Source organism: Drosophila takahashii, chromosome 3L, assembly GCF_030179915.1.
Source record: "Drosophila takahashii strain IR98-3 E-12201 chromosome 3L, DtakHiC1v2, whole genome shotgun sequence".
Taxonomy (NCBI): Eukaryota; Metazoa; Arthropoda; class Insecta; order Diptera; family Drosophilidae; genus Drosophila; species Drosophila takahashii.
This window is the reverse complement of record NC_091680.1, coordinates 33,225,559-33,247,432: the sequence shown is the minus strand read 5'-3', so window position 1 is coordinate 33,247,432 and position 21,874 is coordinate 33,225,559. Positions and strand designations below refer to the sequence as shown.

General features: G+C 33.1%; 1 protein-coding gene across 2 annotated transcripts in view; it reads left to right on the top strand.

Moving 5' to 3' along the window:
- Snap25 (Synaptosomal-associated protein 25kDa) overlaps positions 1 to 21,874 on the top strand; it is a 510,490-nt gene that overhangs the window by 303,200 nt on the left and 185,416 nt on the right. For both annotated transcript variants that reach the window (XM_044392595.2, XM_044392594.2), the window contains exon 5: positions 3,546 to 3,663. In XM_044392595.2, the coding sequence (XP_044248530.1) occupies positions 3,546 to 3,663 (118 nt within the window). The remainder of the gene's footprint in view (positions 1 to 3,545; positions 3,664 to 21,874) is intronic.

Genomic DNA, 21,874 nt, shown 5'->3' with positions numbered 1-21,874 from the left:
AGTCTAAGCCTTCTATTTCGTGAAATGTATATCGTGTATCAAATATAGTTATCATATGATAATATTTTATTATTGAATATCCATTAACTGTGGATACTCTTTTATATATTGGGAGCTCATTTTTATTTTTATAAATTCCTGTTTTTATAGAACAAGAGGTTGCCCTTGTGTCAATTAATATTTTTGATTTTTTATTTATTTTTTATCATTTCTAATTAAGTAGGGTAATCCTACTCCTGACTTTGGTCCAAAAAATGGTCTTCCTCAATATTATTAAGTCTCATGATCTTGTTAGCCAGCTGATCAACAGTTCCAGTCGGTACTCTTTTATTTTGGACCTGATCTTGCTGTGTGTCAGTTTTTTATTTTGGTTCCATTTATTTTGATTATAATTATTATTTTGGTAATTATTATAGCCTTGATTATAACCGTTATTGCTCCTCTTTTGAACCTGAATGGAGTCATCTACATCCATTGGCTCTGGCTTATTTTGTTGTGGTTTATACGAGTTCCACTGATTTTCCTGGTTGTTATTATTTCTACCTTGATTCAAATTATTATTTCTATTTTACTCTCAATTTTTTCTTTGTGTGGTTGAGAAAGTATTAGCAAAATGAGCCCTCATATTATTACTTTTCAATTCCTGAACTATAACCATTGCATTTGGTAAGTCTTGAGGATTCATTGAAAATATTGTGTCAGAAATATGACCGTTAAGGCCGGTTATAAAAACTCTGAGGGCGGTCTTTCTATGTTTCTCGTTCATTTCTAATGTTATTGGTTTATTTCTACCGTAAGTCATAATAGTTTTTTAATTAATAGAGTTAACTTTCTATTAACAGTTCCATAATAATCCATTATGGATAGTTTACCCTGGCTTAATACACTCAATTCTTGTTCAATAATATGGATTGGACGTTTGTCACTAAAGACAAAGTGAAGTCTGGCCATTATGGCATCGAAATTTATAACTGTACCGTTATGAGTTAAGGCATCATTTGCCATTCCTGTTAATTTATTTTTTAAGATTGACAATGCAGAATAAAACCTATCGCTGCCTCTGGCATATTGTCCCATTGCTATTTCAGCTGACTCTCTCCAGCTGACATACTTATCTTTCCCTCCTTTATATTCCCTTACAGATTTGATGATCTCATAAGATGTTTTGCTTTAAATATTTGGATCTATAACTTCTATCCGATAATCTTCAACCTTCTTTATTTTATTAGATAACTGCTGTTTTAAATTTCCAATCTAGTCTTAATGGATTCAATTCATAATTAACAAATTTGTTTTATTAATTCTCCTACATTTAACATTGTGTTGTTTGTTACTGTCTGATTGTTTGTAACTTCTTGAGGAGATCTCACTGTGTGTGGTCTTTTATTACTTGGCCTGCTCTTGAGGAGGATTCATTTTGAGAATTTTTTAGAATTTGGAAATTAATTCTTCCACTTTGTTTAATTTCTCTTTTTTCAATAATCTTAAATATTAATATTAATAAAATTTAATTTTTAAATTTTAATTTTTGATGTTTTTTTATACTTTTTCAGAGGGTATTATGCAACGCAGTGAACGAGACGCTTTTCGAAGTTTACCGATCTGGCGACGCTATAATTTCCAACCAGTTATAGCGCGGCCTGCATGGTAACCCACTTCGATCGTTGACCAAGACAGCAATTTCCCTGCTGATTATTGTAGTTGGCTACTACACGAAACATGCATTTACAGTGAAGCCTCTTCGCTCCTTTTTGTGTGTTGGCATAATGCCGACGTCTTGGACTTCATGTAGTCTAAGCCGGCATGACCTCCAGTTTGCTAAAAAATTAATGGAAAATTAATTGGAAACAAATTATAGCTCCGTTGGTTTTTATTGTATTCTCTTCTACTCTAGGATATGATTTTTTTTTAATATTTCGGAATTTGGAAATGAACTGACCTAAAATCGGATGACTATATTATATAGCTGCCATAGGGAACGATAGAAAAATAAATGTCAAAACATCACAATTTAAAATTTTTGCGATTTGTAAGTTAATAGTAATGATCTGCAAGGGTATATAAGCTTCGCTTGGCCGAAGCTAGCTTCCTTTGTTTTTTTTTTTTTTTTTTTTTTGTTTTTTGATTGTCCGGAGCAGTGAATTATGTTACGATCTCTATTTTTAATTGGGAATAATTTTTTAATAAAGGGGATTATTTTATTTATTAATTTCCACCTTTTTATTTTTTAGATCAACACTTACTTCTTTATTTCGTTGGTTATATTTTTAGTAAAGGGAATTATTGCTTTTATTAGTTTCCTTCTTATTTTATTAACAGAAACATTTTTAATTCATTAGTTGTATCTGGGTTTGTTGGCCGCACAAATTCTTTTTTCACTTTAAAATTTTATTAAGACTTCGTTTTAATACCTTGATTTAGAATTTTTAAACGCGCGGGCCCACATTGGGCGCCAATTAACTTTCTCCTTAGTGAGTTGATAAATTACTTCACTTATTCACTATTACAATTGTTTTATAGGTTTTTAAACTTCTCGTTTCGATTCTCAAAAACGGACTGCCTGGACTCCAGTTCAATAACACAGGCCGACAAAATGTGACATGGGTCGATGTCCATGCCTGCCACCATTTTAGTTCGATAATTTAGGCTTTTCTAAGCTTAAGTTGCCACTACGCCTATAGTCCATCGGCTCTGGTATTTGCGGTATCTTTAATTTAAGAAAATCACAAAATTTCTTCGGCTTTTGGGATATATCTTTAAGAGTGGTCAACCAATTTTGGTAATCTTTTCGGAATTAAATAGTTACATGTCTCTTTTATACGGTCGTTTTGGAAAATTCAATCTAACTCAAACACAAGAGGAGGTGGGCGCATTCAAAATTTTAAAGTCACAGCAAAGTTTAAAAATCTTCATTTGTGAACTGCGTTTAAAAATTAAATAAAAATATTTTCTTCTACAATGCATTTTTGATCCAAAGACACCTTATGTCCTTAATTTCTAGGACACTCATCAGGTTTTTGTGTATTGTTTTGGTATTTTTAAAATTGTTTTTCTTGCTTCCTTCACAGTGACAATTCACAAACAGTGCCCAAACCTGTCACTATTTTACGTAACACATAACTATTTTTGAGCACAAGCCCTTGCTTTAAAAATATTTATTGAATATTGAATAGATCACTACTTATCTTTGCCATATTTATGATTGGATAAGTAATGCCCGCGCAGCAGCTGTAATTCCTCTGTATATATCGTAAAAACTCGAAAAAAAATCCGTTAAAGAATTAAAATGGGTACCAACTTAAAGTTTACATCTAAGCGGATAAAACTAGCCTGTTATTGCCAAAATGTATGAGAAATTTGATTTATAGTGGAGTTTGGTTTTTCTATTTCCTTAGGACGGTAGATTGTTGATTTAGGTTTTATCGGGGTGACTTGTAAAAATTAAAATGATTGCCATCACCATTAATTATAATAATAATTATAATAATTATTAATTAAACTAAACATTAGAACATTAATACGGTATAATTATTTTGTTTTTATAGAACAACTGGACCGCATTGAAGAAGGAATGGATCAAATTAATGCTGATATGAGAGAAGCTGAAAAAAATTTAAGTGGAATGGAAAAATGCTGCGGCATTTGTGTCCTTCCATGCAATAAGTTTGTATATTTTATATTACTAGTCCAACAAAATTCTCATCCGAGTTTGTCAAAGAAATCTTCAAAGCTTAAAGGATTGGAAAATATGCAAAAGGTCTGGCACAAATGGCTTCTTTAAAAATACACGCCTGAAGATACAACTTTAAGCAAACTAACAAGATCATCAGCTCAAAAATCAACCAAGCTTTCCATTTCATATAGATTTTTATACCCGTTACTCGTAGAGTAAAAGGGTATATTGTATTCGTGCAAAAGTATGTAACAGCTAGAAGGAAGCATTTCCGACCATATAAAGTATATATATTCTTGATCAGGGACACTAGCCGAGTCTATATAGCCATGTCCGTCTGTCTGTCTGTCTGTCCGAATGAACGCTGAGATCTCGGAAACTATAAAAGCTAGAAGATTGAAATTTTGCATGCAGATTCTAGGAGTTCCTACGCAGTGAAAGTTTGTTTCAAAAGGGTGCCACGCCCCTTCTAACGCCCACAACCCTCATATACGACTTTTAAAATTTCAATATTTCGGAAAAGTAAAAATACAGTTTTATTGTAGAAGAAATTTTTTAAATCGGACCATTCGTTAAAAAGTTACGGCGGATCAAAGTTTTTATCTCTATTTCCTTCGCAATCCCTTTAGATGAGTAACGGGTATCTGATAGTCGGGGCACCCGACTATAGCGTTCTCTCTTGTTTAAGTTGGAAAAAAGGGTATTCAGCCCTATTGTTACCGTTTTCCCAAGCTTAAAATATTCATATCAAATTCATTTGCTAGTGGATTCTAATGATAATTAGCTTATTTTTTTGTCACCTACCAGTAGAAGTTATAAAACTAATTTCGGTTTTTATGCGTGTATTTTTTAAGAAGCCATTTATGCCAGGGCTTTGTCATTTTTTAAACTTCCTAATGGTGTACATAAGAAAGTTAAAGGTCATTATATTATATATTATATTACATTACGTCGAAAATTGAATGTTAAGTTTATTAATTATCACCATGATATTTTGTTACAAGTTGTGCAAGTTATAAAATCCATGAAAATTGTTTTATCCTGCCTTCACAAAAGAGTTGTACAAAAAGCCGCCTCTTCCACCTTAAGTTAATTATACCCGTTACTCGTAGAGTAAAAGGGTATATTGTATTCGTGCAAAAGTATGTAACAGGGAGAAGGAAGCGTTTCCGACCCTATAAAGTATATACATTCTTGATCACAGTCACTAGCCGAGTCGATATAGCCATTCCGTTTGTGTGTCTGTCCGTATGAACGCTGAGATCTCGGAAACTACAAAAGCTAGAAGGGTGAGATTTCCCACACATATTCTTGGGCTTCTTAAGGCATTTTTCCACTATGCGGTTTTTTCGGTATTTTTGTGTATTTTCGATTGGCAACGCGATAGGCGGACGTGAGGTGTTTCCATTGGCAAACGCGTCTGAAAACAGCTGTTGTGCTATTGTCATTTGCGAGCTGAAGTAAACAATGGATTTAAATAATTTGTTATTGATAATTGTAATCGCAGAACAGCATTTGAACGTGGAAACATTGCTGCAATGATGAAAGCAACAACATCCCACGTTACGCTGCTTGAGCATTTATTACGGCAGAAAGCAAAAGGATCTGCTGCAGAAGGCGTTCAAATATATAGATCTGAACAGTCATTTAATTAATTCTTTGACACGACCCGCGACAGCAGTAGCTTCTGCGGCGGCACGTCACTGAACAGAATCTGATACGGGGCAGAAATCCTACAAGAACATTGTGCGCAAGAAAGAGGGAGATGTGCTCTTTTCCAGCAGTCGCCTGTCAACGTGTGTCATTTGAATATGGAATGGCCATCTACGGTCTAATCAGGAGGTCGCCTCAATGGACGAATGGCGCACGCGAAGCAAACATCAAGATCATGGAGACGGGAAAGCCCATGTGGCTGCGCTGCAACGACCAATATTTCGCTTCCGATTCTTTCTAGCCGAGCCATTCCATTGGATAAACGAACTGCTACTGCTCTTTATGCGCTTGGATCATCCTCGGAATTCTGAACTATTGCCAGATCATTTGGCATATATCATATATCAAATACCAATCTATACGAAATAAAGTTCATGTAAATATCAACAATAAATGGTTTTAATATTTCCCGCTTCTTATCAGCCTCTTATCAGTTTCGGGTCCAGAAAAATGTTCATGCCTGGTTAATACTGCTTAAATATACCACAAATTTCACTTTCCAGCCCTGTAACGCGACAAATTTCCACCCTCCCCTCCTCAGTTGCTCAGCTCAACATTAACGAAGGGAGATTTCAACTCGGAAAAACTGTCGTAAAATTGCGTTCTCCTAATTTTATTGTAGAATAATACAATAAATAGATTAAGAAAATAGTTTAAAAACATATCAGAACGTTTATAACATATCCTACAATGAGTATGCATACATATTGCTGACTGGGGGGAGCCTAACCTCCCGTACCCCACACTCCGCTCTTACTACGCCTCTGCCTAGCCAATATTAATATGAAAAATTTGTAAACAAACCCAAATTTATGCTGTTTATGGTAAATTATAGCAACTTTGGGCCTTTATAGGACTACACTTTTAATTAATATTAGTTATATTTACGAAGTGCAGAACCAATTTTGACACTTTGCTGAAAACATTGATGTTTTCGTACGCACAACAGCTTAAATTTTGGCCTACACATAGCAACCTGCTTGCGAACGCTTTTCCGCTCATAACAAACTACAAATAATTAAAAAAAACCCAAAAAACAATGAACTGAAGCATTATTTAATTTTTTCCCGCCATCGATTTGATTTGTTCTCGCAGTCATCGTTCCAATTTTCACAGTCAAGAGGAAGAATTCAGAGTTGCACCTAGAAAACATCGCCTAACTATCGCATAAAAGAGCCCGTCAAAGTCCGTTAAAATTGGATGGCGGACTAACTGGGAAATTTTCGGAACGGCAAAACCTTACGGACCATCCGTTCAACGGATGGTAGATGGTGGATGGAGCTCTGTGGGAAGACCCTATTACTTCCTGTGACAAACCTGAGCGGCAAAAGATTGGTTAGGTTTTGTTAACTGCAGTTACTCGTAATTTTTTTTTTTCTGCAGAGAAATCATCTATAGTGGGCCTTGATAATTTCGAAAATTTTGCGATGGGCGTTTTGTCGATAGTCAAAAAATACTCATATATTTGGTATTTTAGGCACGAGAATATCAAAATGTAATAGCATTTATTGTCGAATGCTCTTTTCTCCCACCTCTAGAACCACTTGAAAATATAAGGGAAAAATGTAACTTATACCAAAAAATGTCAAAATGGTACATTCATCTCTGGTGAGGAAAGGGCATTATACCTATCAAAGTGCATATGCACATTTTTCAAATCGGATCATTAATTCAAAAGTTATGCGCAATCAAAAAAAGGTTATATATCCAGCTCCCTCGCACTCCCTTTAGCCGAGTGACGGGATCCCGACTATAGCGTTCTCTCTTATTTTTAAATTAGCTTTATACTAAAATACAATTTCTTTTATTATCGGGGGTGCCACAGAAAACCATTCCAACCAAATTGACCCCGCATAGCAAATCTCAGACGCATTTTTTGACAGTTTCTAAGTCCCCCGTGCTTTGCCGCACGTTTTGATAAAATTAACCAAAAATATAACTTTATTTAAGACAATTCCAATGAATTTTATAAACTATCTGCATAGTAAAATTTTTTATTTACTTCGGGTTATGTTTAAAAATATGTTTTTTATAAAACCTCTCGAAAAAATAAGCTAAAACAAAACGTCGGCAAACCGTCCAACCTGACAGTGGTACCAACTAGCTCGAACTATAAAATACCAAATTTCGGAGTAGTTATCGAAATGTTGTTTTAACGAATTATTTATTCAAAAGTACTTAGTATCGGGACCGCAATTACTAAGACATTTTTTTAAAACTCACACAATAACCATTATTTTTGATAAAAAAAAAATAAAACTAAAATAATAATTATTTTTGAGTTTTAAAATAAAAATCAAAAATAATCATTATTTCTGATCGGAAAATATATAAATATATCAGTATTAAATATTTAATACATATATAAATATATGTATATATATATAATACATATATAAATGTATGTATATAAATATATGTATTAAATCATGGATTTCAGTTGAAATTCTCTTTTCGTTCTTTGTCATTCTACATGAACTACTTAACTAATTAATGCCGCGAGATCTTCAACATAACCTGGAAAAACATTTAACAAAATACCACTAGTTTTTAATATCTTTAGTTAAAGAAGCTTTTCCTCTTATTCTTAAGAATTCGCTATTATAGAGAATATATTAAAATGTCTAAGGACCTTTTTCTTGTGTGGATACTTATCCACACAATCAGCTCCTCTTCTTCTTAAGAACTCGCGCTTTCTGTAACACCCCTGAATGAAACTAAAAAAATAATTTTTACCATTGATTTTAATGATGGTCTTCTCTTGCATTGGATTTTTTTTTGTGGACTAACATTTTTAATTTTTGAAGTTAGGTTAAAGTAGGTAAGTATTATTAAAATGTTCGTTAATAAACAAAAAATTTGTAATATGGAACAGTTAACAAAATATTTTAAGTATAAAATAAAAAAAAGGGGTTTTTCTATTCTTAAACGAAATGCACCCAAAAAAATCGCATATGAATTTGCTTTACTGGCGATTTTGTCTATATTAAAGAAAGTAGGTTTTTAAAATCAAAAACGTTTTTTCTAAAAATCAATAAAAAAAATAGACTGCAATTTAAAAATTGTTTGCTAGAAAGTAAAAAAATATTTCTTAGAATTTAGAAATAAAAGTTTTCTAAAAAAAAGAAATACGGTTTTTTTTTTAAATAGACAAATATTTTTTAAAAAACAAAAAAAAATTCTCAAATTCTGAAAATACAAAAATCTATTTTCGGGCTTCGGAATTATACCCGGGTTGTTTCTGTGACGCGACGGCCTTTGCGTTGTTTTTTTTTCGTTCTTGTTTGTCACCTTATTTGAATTTCCTTTAATTGAGCACATGGGTGGTTTCAAATTGGAACTGTAATAATAACTGAAATGAGTATACAAATTACAAATAATAAATATAAAAACCCAATAACTTACTATTTTGAGAAAAACATCTTGGTCCCCGCACGCGGGAATCGAACCGCTAACCACCGCTCGCCTCACAGTTTGCAGTCATGCACTCTACTATCTGCGCCACGGAAGCATCACGTGAGGTCTATTCACATTTTGTTCCCCTATTTTTACTCAAATTGATCTGGCTCTCTTCTGGTTATTCCTTTTAGTTGTTCATTTAATTTTGCTCTTAAATATTTATTGATTAAGGTTAAAAAAATTTTTTTTCTAAAAAGTGTATAAGAAGGGAAATTGATCACATACGGTTAAATTTTTGATTTTCTAGAAAAATATTTCTTAATTTCTCACAATTTTTTTCTAAATGGTAGAAAAATCTTCTAACATTATTTCTGTTTTTGGAAAAACAATGTTTCTATTATGTAGAAATATTTATAATTTTAATGCCAATTTTTTTTTATTTTTAGAAAAGTTTAGTCCTTTTTTTTCTAAAATCAATGGCGGTTTTAACCCTCAAATAAAGAAAGGAAGATTAGAATAATAAACCTTATAATTTAGAAAAAAAATTGATTTTTCTGTATTTGAGAAAAAAATTTCTAAAAAAACTCGTTTAATAGATAATTTTTTCAAAGATTAGAAAATTTTTCTGAAGTTTAGAAGTAATTAATTTGCTTGTCATGTAATTACTTACATTAGCGGCTTTAAAAAAAAGTTCCACTGAAACTTGAACAAAATGTCGTACAAAATGAGTAGTAATTTCATTCCTTTGCCTTTTTTTTGTGAATTTCTTGTGTGGATACTTATCCACACAATCAGCTCCTCTTCTTCTTAAGAACTCGCGCTTTCTGTAACACCCCTGAATGAAACTAAAAAAATAATTTTTACCATTGATTTTAATGATGGTCTTCTCTTGCATTGGATTTTTTTTTGTGGACTAACATTTTTAATTTTTGAAGTTAGGTTAAAGTAGGTAAGTATTATTAAAATGTTCGTTAATAAACAAAAAATTTGTAATATGGAACAGTTAACAAAATATTTTAAGTATAAAATAAAAAAAAGGGGTTTTTCTATTCTTAAACGAAATGCACCCAAAAAAATCGCATATGAATTTGCTTTACTGGCGATTTTGTCTATATTAAAGAAAGTAGGTTTTTAAAATCAAAAACGTTTTTTCTAAAAATCAATAAAAAAAATAGACTGCAATTTAAAAATTGTTTGCTAGAAAGTAAAAAAATATTTCTTAGAATTTAGAAATAAAAGTTTTCTAAAAAAAAGAAATACGGTTTTTTTTTTAAATAGACAAATATTTTTTAAAAAACAAAAAAAAATTCTCAAATTCTGAAAATACAAAAATCTATTTTCGGGCTTCGGAATTATACCCGGGTTGTTTCTGTGACGCGACGGCCTTTGCGTTGTTTTTTTTTCGTTCTTGTTTGTCACCTTATTTGAATTTCCTTTAATTGAGCACATGGGTGGTTTCAAATTGGAACTGTAATAATAACTGAAATGAGTATACAAATTACAAATAATAAATATAAAAACCCAATAACTTACTATTTTGAGAAAAACATCTTGGTCCCCGCACGCGGGAATCGAACCGCTAACCACCGCTCGCCTCACAGTTTGCAGTCAAGCACTCTACTAGCTGCGCCACGGAAGCATCACGTGAGGCGCTGTACAAAGTCTATTCACATTTTGTTCCCCTATTTTTACTCAAATTGATCTGGCTCTCTTCTGGTTATTCCTTTTAGTTGTTCATTTAATTTTGCTCTTAAATATTTATTGATTAAGGTTAAAAAAATTTTTGTTCTAAAAAGTGTATAAGAAGGGAAATTGATCACATACGGTTAAATTTTTGATTTTCTAGAAAAATATTTCTTAATTTCTCACAATTTTTTTCTAAATGTTAGAAAAATCTTCAAACATTATTTCTGTTTTTGGAAAAACAATGTTTCTATTATGTAGAAATATTTATATTTTTAATGGCAATTTTTTTTTATTTTTAGAAAAGTTTAGTCCTTTTTTTTCTAAAATCAATGGCGGTTTTAACCCTCAAATAAAGAAAGGAAGATTAGAATAATAAACCTTATAATTTAGAAAAAAAATTGATTTTTCTGTATTTGAGAAAAAATTTTCTAAAAAAACTCGTTTAATAGATAATTTTTTCAAAGATTAGAAAATTTTTCTGAAGTTTAGAAAATTTTTGCTTATATAATTAATTTGCTTGTCATGTAATTACTTACATTAGCGGCTTTAAAAAAAAGTTCCACTGAAACTGGAACAAAATGTCGTACAAAATGAGTAGTAATTTCATTCCTTTGCCTTTTTTTTGTGAATTTATGAATATAGTCGTCCGATTTGTACGAAACTTTTAATATTATATTAGAAACGTAAATAACACTATTTTACAAATTACAATTTTTTTTCGAGATAATCGCAGAGACAAATTTTTTTTACTAGGTTTTGAGTTGCTGATCACGCTAAACAAATAGAAAAAAATATTCAAAGAACCGTTCTAAAGATATTCTCAAAAATTAGTTCGGCTTTTGACATATGAACAAAATAGGAGTAGTATTTCACAGGGAACGTAACTGTTATAAGTTTTATTTTAAAAATCACACTTTAACAGTTATTTTCTGATTTGTAAAGTAAAACTCAAAGAATAACTGTTATTTTTTGAGTTTTATAATAAAAGTTGACAAATAACAGTTATTCGTCGTGATCAAAATAAAACTCAAACTTGATTTATGGCGATTTTGTGGGTAAACAAAATTTTAAAAAAATATAGGTATAAAATATGCGCGGTTGCCTTTTTTAACAAATTTTTAGTAAGTTATAAAAAGCACGGGTATTATGTTTTTTTTAATTATTTCATTTTTTCAAAAATGTCAAGGGAATAACTGTTATTCATAAAAATCAAAAAATAACAGTTATTTTTTGAGTTTTATTATAAAAATCAAAAAATAAAAATCATTACGGATTTGTAAACTACAATGGCTAATAAAAATTGTGGTGTATTTAAAAAATTTTTAGGACCCTTCTAAGTGCGTGATTTTTTTGTATGAAAAATTTACAATAACAGTTATTTTCGTTCCCTGGTATTTCAAACAGGGACCGTAATCATTATAAGTTAAATAATAAAAATTACTTTGTAATGATTAAAATTCAATTTTTATATTTTACTTAGAGAATAATAATTATTTTTGAGCAAAAAAAAATAGTACTCAAAAATAATGATTATTGATAATTGTTTTTTTTTTTTGCTCAAAATAAAACTCAAAACTGCCTCGCGGGCCTCCTGTAAGACTTTTCGCCAATCTGATTTCACAGCCGTCTAAGGGCTTATCAAATCTTCGTCCACGATTTTTTGCAAATTTTTTTTATCCACCTTTAAGAAATACTTTATCCTATGATTTTTATTTTATTCCAATCAAAATAAAACTCAAAACAGCCTCGCGGTCCTCCTGTAAGACTTTTCTCCAATCTGATTTCTGATTTTAAGAGGCTATTAAAACTACCTCCACGATTTTTTCCAAATTTTTTTAATCACTTTTAAAAAATAACTTATCCTTGCTTGATGATTACTTGCAAGTAATTGAGGTAGCTTCGGATGAAGAGACTGAAGACGCAGAGCGAACGGGCCAAATAAGAAAGGCGTATGCCGAAATTGAGAACTATTGTCCAAAACCCATTATTCTGACCTGCGACATAATGGAATATTGGGAGGAGAAACGCTTTCCCCTTTTTGTATCAGCTGGCCAAGGTCGTAAATTCAGTTCCCGCTAGGTGTAACTTTGCTAATGCGGCTTTATCGAAATTATTATTAGTAAAATTAAAAAATAAATAAATATGTTTGTAAACAAAATAGTGGAGGAACACCGAGGGCTCTGATGAGTTTTATTTTGATTGGATAAAAATAAAAATCATAGGATTAGCTATTTTTTAAACGTGGTTAAAAAATTTTGCAAAAAATCGTGGAGGTAGTTTTATTAGCCTCTTAAACGGCTGTGAAATCAGATTGGCGAAAAGTCTTACAGGAGGACCGCGAGGTTGTTATAAGTTTTATTTTGATTGGAATAAAATAAAAATCATTGGATAAGTTATATCTTAAAAGTCGTTAAAAAAATTTGCAAAAAAATGGTGGAGGTAGCTTTAATAAGCCCTTAGACGGCTGAGAAATCAGATTGGCGAATAGTCTTACAAAAGGCCTGCGAGGCTGTTTTGAGTTTTATTTTGAGCAAAAAAAATAAAAATCATCAATAATCATTATTTTTGAGTCATATTTTTTTTTATCAAAAATAAAGATTACCATTGAACAAAAAGATAAAAATCATATATTTTAAAATCATGGCGGGAATGCATAGATTGGACAAAGTTAATTATTTTGGTGAAAATCTTTTTTTTAGGGCTATTATAAGAGGCCGATTTTTTTGTTTGAAGAAATAAAAATAATTATTATTTTCGGTCCCTGATTTCAAATACATTTATAGTCTATTTACTGGGGTGGAGTTATAGAGTAGTTTTTTTTACATAGGCTGTGTACAGGTAACTAGATGTGGGCAAAAGTGAGGAACTTTTAGGGTCTTTTGTATTTCGGAGAATTTTTTTGTATTTTTCGGTATATTTTGTATTTATTTTTTATCTGTGAAGGTCCACCCCTAGTCAAATAAACAACACAAACAACAAACACTAGATGTCATTACTCGATTTTTGGAGTTAACCCAGTGGAAACACTTTTTTGGAGTAATCGGGTTATTGGCTCACTCGATAGGTTACCCCACGTAGTGTGACTAGACTATTAAAGTACTTAATAGAGTTCTGAGTGAGTTCAAGTGAGTTAACTTGGATAACTTGTTTCAGTTGATAACTCGTAAGCAAAAACAAGTGATACAAGCACAGAATAAAATTGAGTGGGAGTGATAAAATTACTAAGCAAATTACTTAGGTGATTCTAAATTATTTTATATCTATTTATTTTATATTATTGTTTTTCCTTATGAAAAAATCAAATGAAAAAAAGTGATCCAAGTTAACTGAAATTAAAAATTTACTTTCAAGTACACTCATGCAGGACTCTAGTACTTAAAGTATTGAGTATACTTCTTAATGTACAATAAAGACTCCTATTTTGTTCATATGTCAAAAACCAAACTACCAAAAGCAGGCCAACTGGCTTGAAAAGCATTTTTTAGAATTGGGTTGTTTTCCTTAAAAATGCATATCTCCTAGAATTTGCACCTAATTTGCAAATAGTTGGCCTTAACTTGTTAACAACAAAAGGGCCTTTAGATCTAAAAGCTTAAAATAATTTATACATTTTTATTTGTATTTTTTTAAATTAGCTAGTTTTTATTTACTAGCTATAACAAAAAACGACAAAAATGAAACTTCTTTGAACTTTCACTGGTTGTACCTCCGTTAATTGCAAACCGATCACAACAAGTAGTAGCTTTTCGGAAAGGTGCATCTGTTGCCTGTTAAATACTGTAAGTGACAAGTTTGATGGTCTAGGGGGTTTTGAGATCTGTTAGGTTTTACAAAAGAAGTGCTGAAAACTGGATTTTTGCCAAACATTTTCAGAACGGTTCTATAGAATTTTTTTTTAATGTGTTCAGCGTGATTAGCAACTTAAAAGAAATAAAAAAAAATTGGTCTCAAGGTTTATCTATTTTTGCTGTAAACTAGTGTAATCACTATTTTTTTAAGATTATGTAGGTACATTTAACCCCAAAAAACAGCAAAGTTCTTTTGAAAACCGCGTTATTAATTTTGGCCAACAAAACTGGTCAAATGCCTCATAGTGCCATGTTTTGAAATTGCGTGATCAGCGGCATTTCTCGAGTCGACTTTTTTTTTTAGCTAAATAACGCATTTTTAACTTTGGAAGATACAACAAATTCTTAAAAATGAAAAATTTAAAATCGAGCTGGCGTAGCGTTTTTTTTTTTTAATTCTTAAGCGAAATGTAAAAGCAGAGTGGAAATCCGATAGTTTTTGCCGGACAATCTGTGATCACCGTAAAATGCCTTTTTTAAAAGTTTTTTTTTATTTTATTTATTTGATTTATTATCCCGTATGATGTAAGACTATTTCGGTCACTTTGTGGTAATTACAAAATTACTTAGGAATTAGAGGTACAATTTCATTTAAAGAAACAATAATTATTTTGACATTTAGAAACAAATTCATTTTACAGAAGATTACATAAATGCTTAAAAAAGGTAAAGATAGTATCGGCTATAAAAATTAATGGATGTTATTTAAATGGCATTTAATAATATAAAAAAGGTTTGAATTAAGTCTATTCTACCCTACCTTATACGAATAAAAATAATAAAAAAACATAAACCCACCCCCTGGAAATTCTTAATTTAAGAATTTTTGACTATAGTTTTTTTTTAATGCATTTTTTTGCTATAAAATTATTGAAAATTACAAAATAAAAACAAGAGAGAACGCTATAGTCGGGTTGTTGTCCCGACTATCTAATACCCGTCACTCAGCTAAAGGGAGTGCGAACGCTGTGTCGGGTTGGTGTCCCGACTAATAATCGTAACTCAGCTAAAGGGAGTGCGAGGGAGATAGATATATAATTTTTGATTGCGTATAACTTTTTAATGAATGGTCCGATTTGAAAAATGTCTTTTACATTTCGATAGGTATAAATATACACAACAAAATTGCATTTATACTTCTCGGAAATCGTTAAAGATGTGGGCGCAGGACCCATTTTAAAATCGTTAGTGGGCGATTGTGGGCGTTAGAGGGGGCGTGGCGCTCGGCTAAAATAAACTTGCGCTGCGTAGGAAGCCAAAGAACATGTGTGGGAAATCTCAACCTTCTAGCTTTTGTAGTTTCTGAGATCTCAGCGTTCATACAGACGGACAGACGGACAGACAGACAGACGGACAGACGGACAGACGGACAGACGGACATGGCTAGATCGACTCGGCTAGTGACCCTGATCAAGAATATATATACTTTATGGGGTCGGAAACGCTTCCTTCTGGCTGTTACATACTTTTGCACGAATCTAGTATACCCTTTTACTCTACGAGTAACGGGTATAAAAATTCCCTGCCGGCGGGATTTTTTTATGCATAACAAGAGATAACGCTATAGTCGGGTGCGAGGGAATGCGAGGGAGATAGAGATATACAACTTTGATCGGACACAACCAATGGTCCGATTTGAAAAGTTCTCTGTAATCTTTAAAAATGTTGGCACTAGACACCTTTAAAATCGTTTAAAACAATTGTGGACGTAAGAGGGGGCGTGACGCTCGACTGAACAAACTTGTGCTACATAGGAAGCCAATGAATATGTGTGGACAATCGCCACTTTCTAGCTTTTGAAGTTTCCGAGATCTCGGCGTTCATACGGACGGACATAAAAACAGACCGGCAGACGGACAGACAAACATGGCTATATCGACTCGGCTAGTGACCGTGATCAAGAATGTATATACTCTATAGGGTCGGAAACGCTTTCTTTCTTTCAAAACGTGGTTTCGAGAAAAACCTAACACATCTGACAGTTAAAAAAATTATTAAAAATGTGATTTTTTTTTAAATGCTTCAAAATATAAATAGGGGAGTGAAGGGTAATGTGACGAACTCGTCGGATCTAACATATGACGTCACGACAAAAATTCCAAATAATTGTAGTCGTCTCCCCTTATCGTGTCGACAATTTATGTACAGTAATATTAATAAGAAGTCCCGTAATTTCTTCGTGATGGTTTTTTTTCAAAAAAAAGGTGGCGCGCAAATTAGAAAACCTATTCAATTTATTTGTGTTTCAGCAGTGCCAGAGTGAAGATGTGTCGAAAATAAAATCAAATCAATATTTATACACGTATAAATGAGATCTTTATCAACAGTTTTTGGTACTTGGCGCTTTTTGATAGTGACACCTTTTTTGCTCCAAGTGTACCTTGCACATTGGAATGAAAAGCCTTTTTTTGGCATAAACTCTAATTTTAAAGATACGGATTTCAATTTTTTGTACATAATCAAATAAAAACACCTCTTAACGAGGTAAAAAACTAGTGACGACCGCACCTTCAACATACAAAAGTTCTGATATCAACATTTGTGACGAAAAATTATTACACTCGTCATTAAATAGACTTTCTAATCTTTTCTCATTCGGCCCGCCCTAGCAAACTATTCCAGCCTTTTTCCCTTTACAGGCATTTTCTATTGCAGCGTGACGAATGAGAAAAGATTAGAAAGTCTATTTAATGACGAGTGTAATAATTTTTCGTCACAAATGTTGATATCAGAACTTTTGTATGTTGAAGGTGCGGTCGTCACTAGTTTTTTACCTCGTTAAGAGGTGTTTTTATTTGATATCAGAAGTTTTTGTTTGTTTACATTTGCTCTCATAGGAGCTAATATATACATTTAAATTTAAATTGGTCAATCATAATTTTTAAACTATTGTATTTTAACAAATTAAGTTAAAAAGGCGTTGAAGTATTTCAAAATACCTTTTAAACGAGGTATAGCACATGTCTGTACCTTTAGTAGTGTAGAACTTACAAACTAACGAAATTTAGCTATTTTTAGTTTTTTCCCGCTAAAGTAGCGGCTTTTTCCAAAAGTCGTAGAACAAAAGATTCCTATATGGAACTCTTAAGTGCAAATTTACTGATTCCATGACTCTAAAATACAGTTCGGATACCCTCCCACAAAATTCAATACTCAGGGAGCGTTAGTTGTTCTGAGCTGGCAAAAGTGGCTATTTTCGTTTCTGAATAACTTTTAAACGCGATTTTTTACATAAACATGATATATACCAAAATTTAAGGAATCTCAAGGGCTATACAGTTTAAAGTTGTAAGGAAAATCGTTAGAGCCGTTTTTGAAAAAATTAAAAAAAAGCTAAAAAAAAAGTTTAAACAAATTTTATTTTGTTCATATCTTTTTAACTATTACATTTACACAAATTGCATATAGAAGGCGTTTATAGCATTTAAAAATACCTTTCAAACGAGATGCAGCACAAGTCTGTAGCTTTAGTAGTATAGAAGTTACGGCTTTCCGAATTTTAGCTATTTATAGCTGTTTTCCCGCTAAACTAGCTAGTTTTTCCAAAAGTGGTAGAACAAAAGTTTTTTATATCGATGTGATGAACGTCATATCAAATTTTCAGAACTTAAAAAACATATTTTGGACAAGTGGACAAGTGGACAAACTGACAAACAGATTAAATTTTCATTTTGGGAAGAAGAAGAAAATCTTATTTTGGCTATAACTTTTGAACGGAGCGTCGGATTTTGACAAATGACCCCTCATTCGACGGGTATTTTCAAAAGGAATACAACTAAAACATTGCGAGGGGGCATTTATCCCCACCGGCCCCAACAGCTCCAAATTTCGAAATTTTCACTTTTTCACTTTCACCGCTCTCTCTCCCAAGCCAATTGATTTTCTTAAAGTCTTGGTATGCAATCCTTTAAGTTTTTGCAATACCTTTCGATTGGTGTATTACTCATTACGATCGGACTATCACAGCAGATTTTCAATTTTGCGGCTATATAATAGTAGTCGCCTTCGCACACTCTCCTGGTGCGCTTCGTCACTACATGGACTGCCGTCCATAGTGATATTAAGACCATTGTAAAATTTCGGTTTTTGATTTTGACCACGCCCACATGAACCACCCCCGACCGCGAAGGTAATTTTAACAATATGGACTTAAATTTTTTTGTACACAATATTAAGACTATTGTAAAATTTCGGGTTTCATTTGTTTTTGATTTTGACCACGCCCACATGAACCACCCCCGACCGCGAAGGTAATTTTAACATACGGATTTCAATTTTTTTTTACATAATATTAAGACCATTGTAAAATTTCGGTTTTTATTAGTTTTTGATTTTTACCACCCCCAGTCAGCCGGCCAAATTCCATATATAAATAAAATGTACGTGTTATATTTTTATTTTACTCATCATCTGTATTTAACTCGACGTCCAAATTTTGTTCGAACTTAACTGGGGGTGCCTCTAAAAGCTCATTAGAAGACTTGTAGGATTTTCTTTCGAGAGATCTGAAGCCATCTTTCTTAACAAACGCGATCCACCATTCTCGTAATTTAAATGGGGCCGACCAGTCTTGTTTTTTTCAGAAAATTATATTTCTGATGCAAGCCAGCTTGCATTTGCATTTTTGAAGCATTTAACATGCCTATTGTGTTTCTTTAGCAGCTTACTAACATGAGAAACAAAAGTTTTTAATGTCTTCTTGATGCCAATCAGCGTATTTTCAGATAGTCGATTTTTATTTTTGAACCTTTCGCACAACCAGTGAACGGTATCGAAAATGCTGCGATTATTCTTTAGCCACACTTCCAGCAGTTCGCCCCTACTAATGTCGAGTTGTTCCGAATCTATTTAAATATTAAGAAATGGCGCAAGTATCCGCAAAAGTTTAATCATATACACAATAACACATATTACCACATTTGCACTTTTCGCAATCCTACGTACACTTGCTAGTTCTACTCCACGAAACACAAATATTTATAGGTTAACTTCTACACAAAACATGGTTCAATAAAACAATTAAAAACAGCACAAAACAAAAGCATTTCTAGTGTAATCCCTCTAAGCAATATTATACATACCTTGACGAAGATTTTCCATAATTTAGCCGAAAAGAATGCGCGTAATTTGCAATAGAATAAATAATTAAACTTTTGTGACACTTCGTTGAAAAATTTAGGCGCACGCAACTTAACTCGAACAGCTGACTTTAGAGAGCTGTCAAAAAGCCAGGGATGGTCACAAAAATATTTTAAAAATAGTTTTATAATAGTTAAACATTTCTTTAACGAAAAAAAAAGAAAAACCAAAAATTTCACAAAATAATTTGGGACTTTATGCCAAAAAAAAGGCTTTTCATCCCAATGTGGCCTTGTAGGGTATTGTGACGAACATTTTATATTGTATGGTGACACATTTATTTTATTCAAGAATGTTAATTGTTTTCATTGATTTTGTGCCGACAGTGTGAATTATGACTGTTCCTCGGCAGACCCGTCTGTGTGTTTCCATTCGCGTAGGCACAAACACCACCTTTTTGCTCGCATGTCCACCTGATTCTCCAGAGCGCTTTTGAGCGCCGTTCTGTCGTTCGTCAGCTCTACGCCCTCCTTTGCAAGAACGTCAGCCATCGATGCCCTGGTGGCAGGGAACCCAATAGTTCCGCACTGACTTTGTCGTGCTAAGGCTATTTAGTGCCTCCCTGCTCGCCAGTACATTTTTGGAACTGACCGTTGACGACTGCATGGATCTTATTGCCGCTTGGAAACAACGAACAAGTTAACCACATCGTGTAGTGGGCTTATATTTTGAACCACTTCTGCAGCTTTCCTTATGGCGATGACTTCCGCCTGGAATATGCTGTAGTCGTTGGGTAGCTGAAAGGACAGCCTTAAAGCATGGTCCCTACAGTGTAAGCCCGCTCCTACTCCTTCTTCCATCTTGGAACCGTCTGTATATATATTGAGGTGTTGAGTCTGGTCCGGGTTCATATAGTCCGTTTTTTTGATCAAGCTTCGACCGATTAAACTATGCCAGAAGCTTTGCGTCGTTGTTACCTAATGCAACTAGACGTTGTGCTACCTTTCCTGCGTGGCCTCTGTGTTCCCCTTTTTACCAGGGAAGCAGTGCCCCACTCTGAAAGTACCCAGCTAAGCAGGTTTCTTATCCAGAGGCTTATTGCGAGGCGCGTGTTGGTTGCTTCTTCATCCGTCCTGACATTGTTGAATGCTCTAGAACAGCGGTCGGCACACACATACAGTGACATCTTCTTTTATATTTGTGTGAGTGATTTGCTCAGGGCAGCTCATCGATGTGTGTGTGCAGACCGCTGTTCTACATTGTACGTGAGCGACGGAGAATGAGCAGAACAATTCCCTATGCTCATTTAATAGGACGTTGCCGACCGCTGCTCTAGAATAACTACGAATATTCCAAGTTTATATTAGGGGAGAGTGGGACAATGTCGTCACTGGGGCAATTTCGTCACATGCAATATCTCGGAATCCATAAGGCTTAGTACTCAACCCAACAAAAAGTCGTCCAAAACAAAAAACTTCATATGAAAAACAACGTCAAAAATTTTTGTTTCATATGAAGTTTTTGTTTTGGACGACTTTTTGTTGGGTTGAGTACTAGCCCTAAGTCGTAAAAATATATAATTTTTTTGTTTCAGTCCTTCAAGACGGAATAACACAACCAATGCATTTTTTTTGCACAGAAGGTCAAGATAATTAAGCTATAATATTAAATGTGTTTTAATAGTTCAAAAGCTACATTTAGTTCTCTACGAAATTTTTTCTGTATGCCACAATTAAAAAGGGATAAGGTACAGGTTTTTTTTTATATAATACACAGATTTTTAACTTCGCGCCTAATTTCGGAAGAAAAATAATTATTTTTAAATAAGTACTGTGTGGGTAAATTTCGCCACCCTATGCTTAGGGTAAATTTGCATCTATTTTAAATACATATTTTTTTATTTGACGAGCTGGCTAACCAACAGACTACCGGCAGCAGCAACAAATATAGGACTTCAACAAAAATGGTACGCTTGATCAGTGTAGCATATTTACAGGCGTAAAGTTCCCTACATTTTTCAGGTGACGAAACTGCCCCACTGGTGTGGCGATTTGTGGATTTGTGGCGCCCCTATGTGGCGGAATTGCCCCAGTATATTGGTTTTACTTTTTAATTTTTTATAAATCATCAAGGTAAATAAAAAAAGGGGAACGTCACATTTTAAAGCTTGGTGCTGACCGCATTCAACAATAAAAGTTTATATATGATAACGTGGCTTAAGATAAACCAAAAAAAGGTTTGAAAAAATGCTGACGAAATTGCCTCACTCTCCCCTACTTAATGTGTGAGGCTCTCTTAACGGTTGTAACTAGCGAGTCTAGTGCCGTTTCCACAGATTTCCCTTAGGTGTAGGCGAGCTGGTTGGATGACATGATTCTCCCTAGATCATTCCTGATGTGCAGACTTAGCAGGATTATCGGCCTGTAATCCTTAGAGGCTTGCGTGACTGCACTTTCCCGCTTTTAGGAGGAAGACA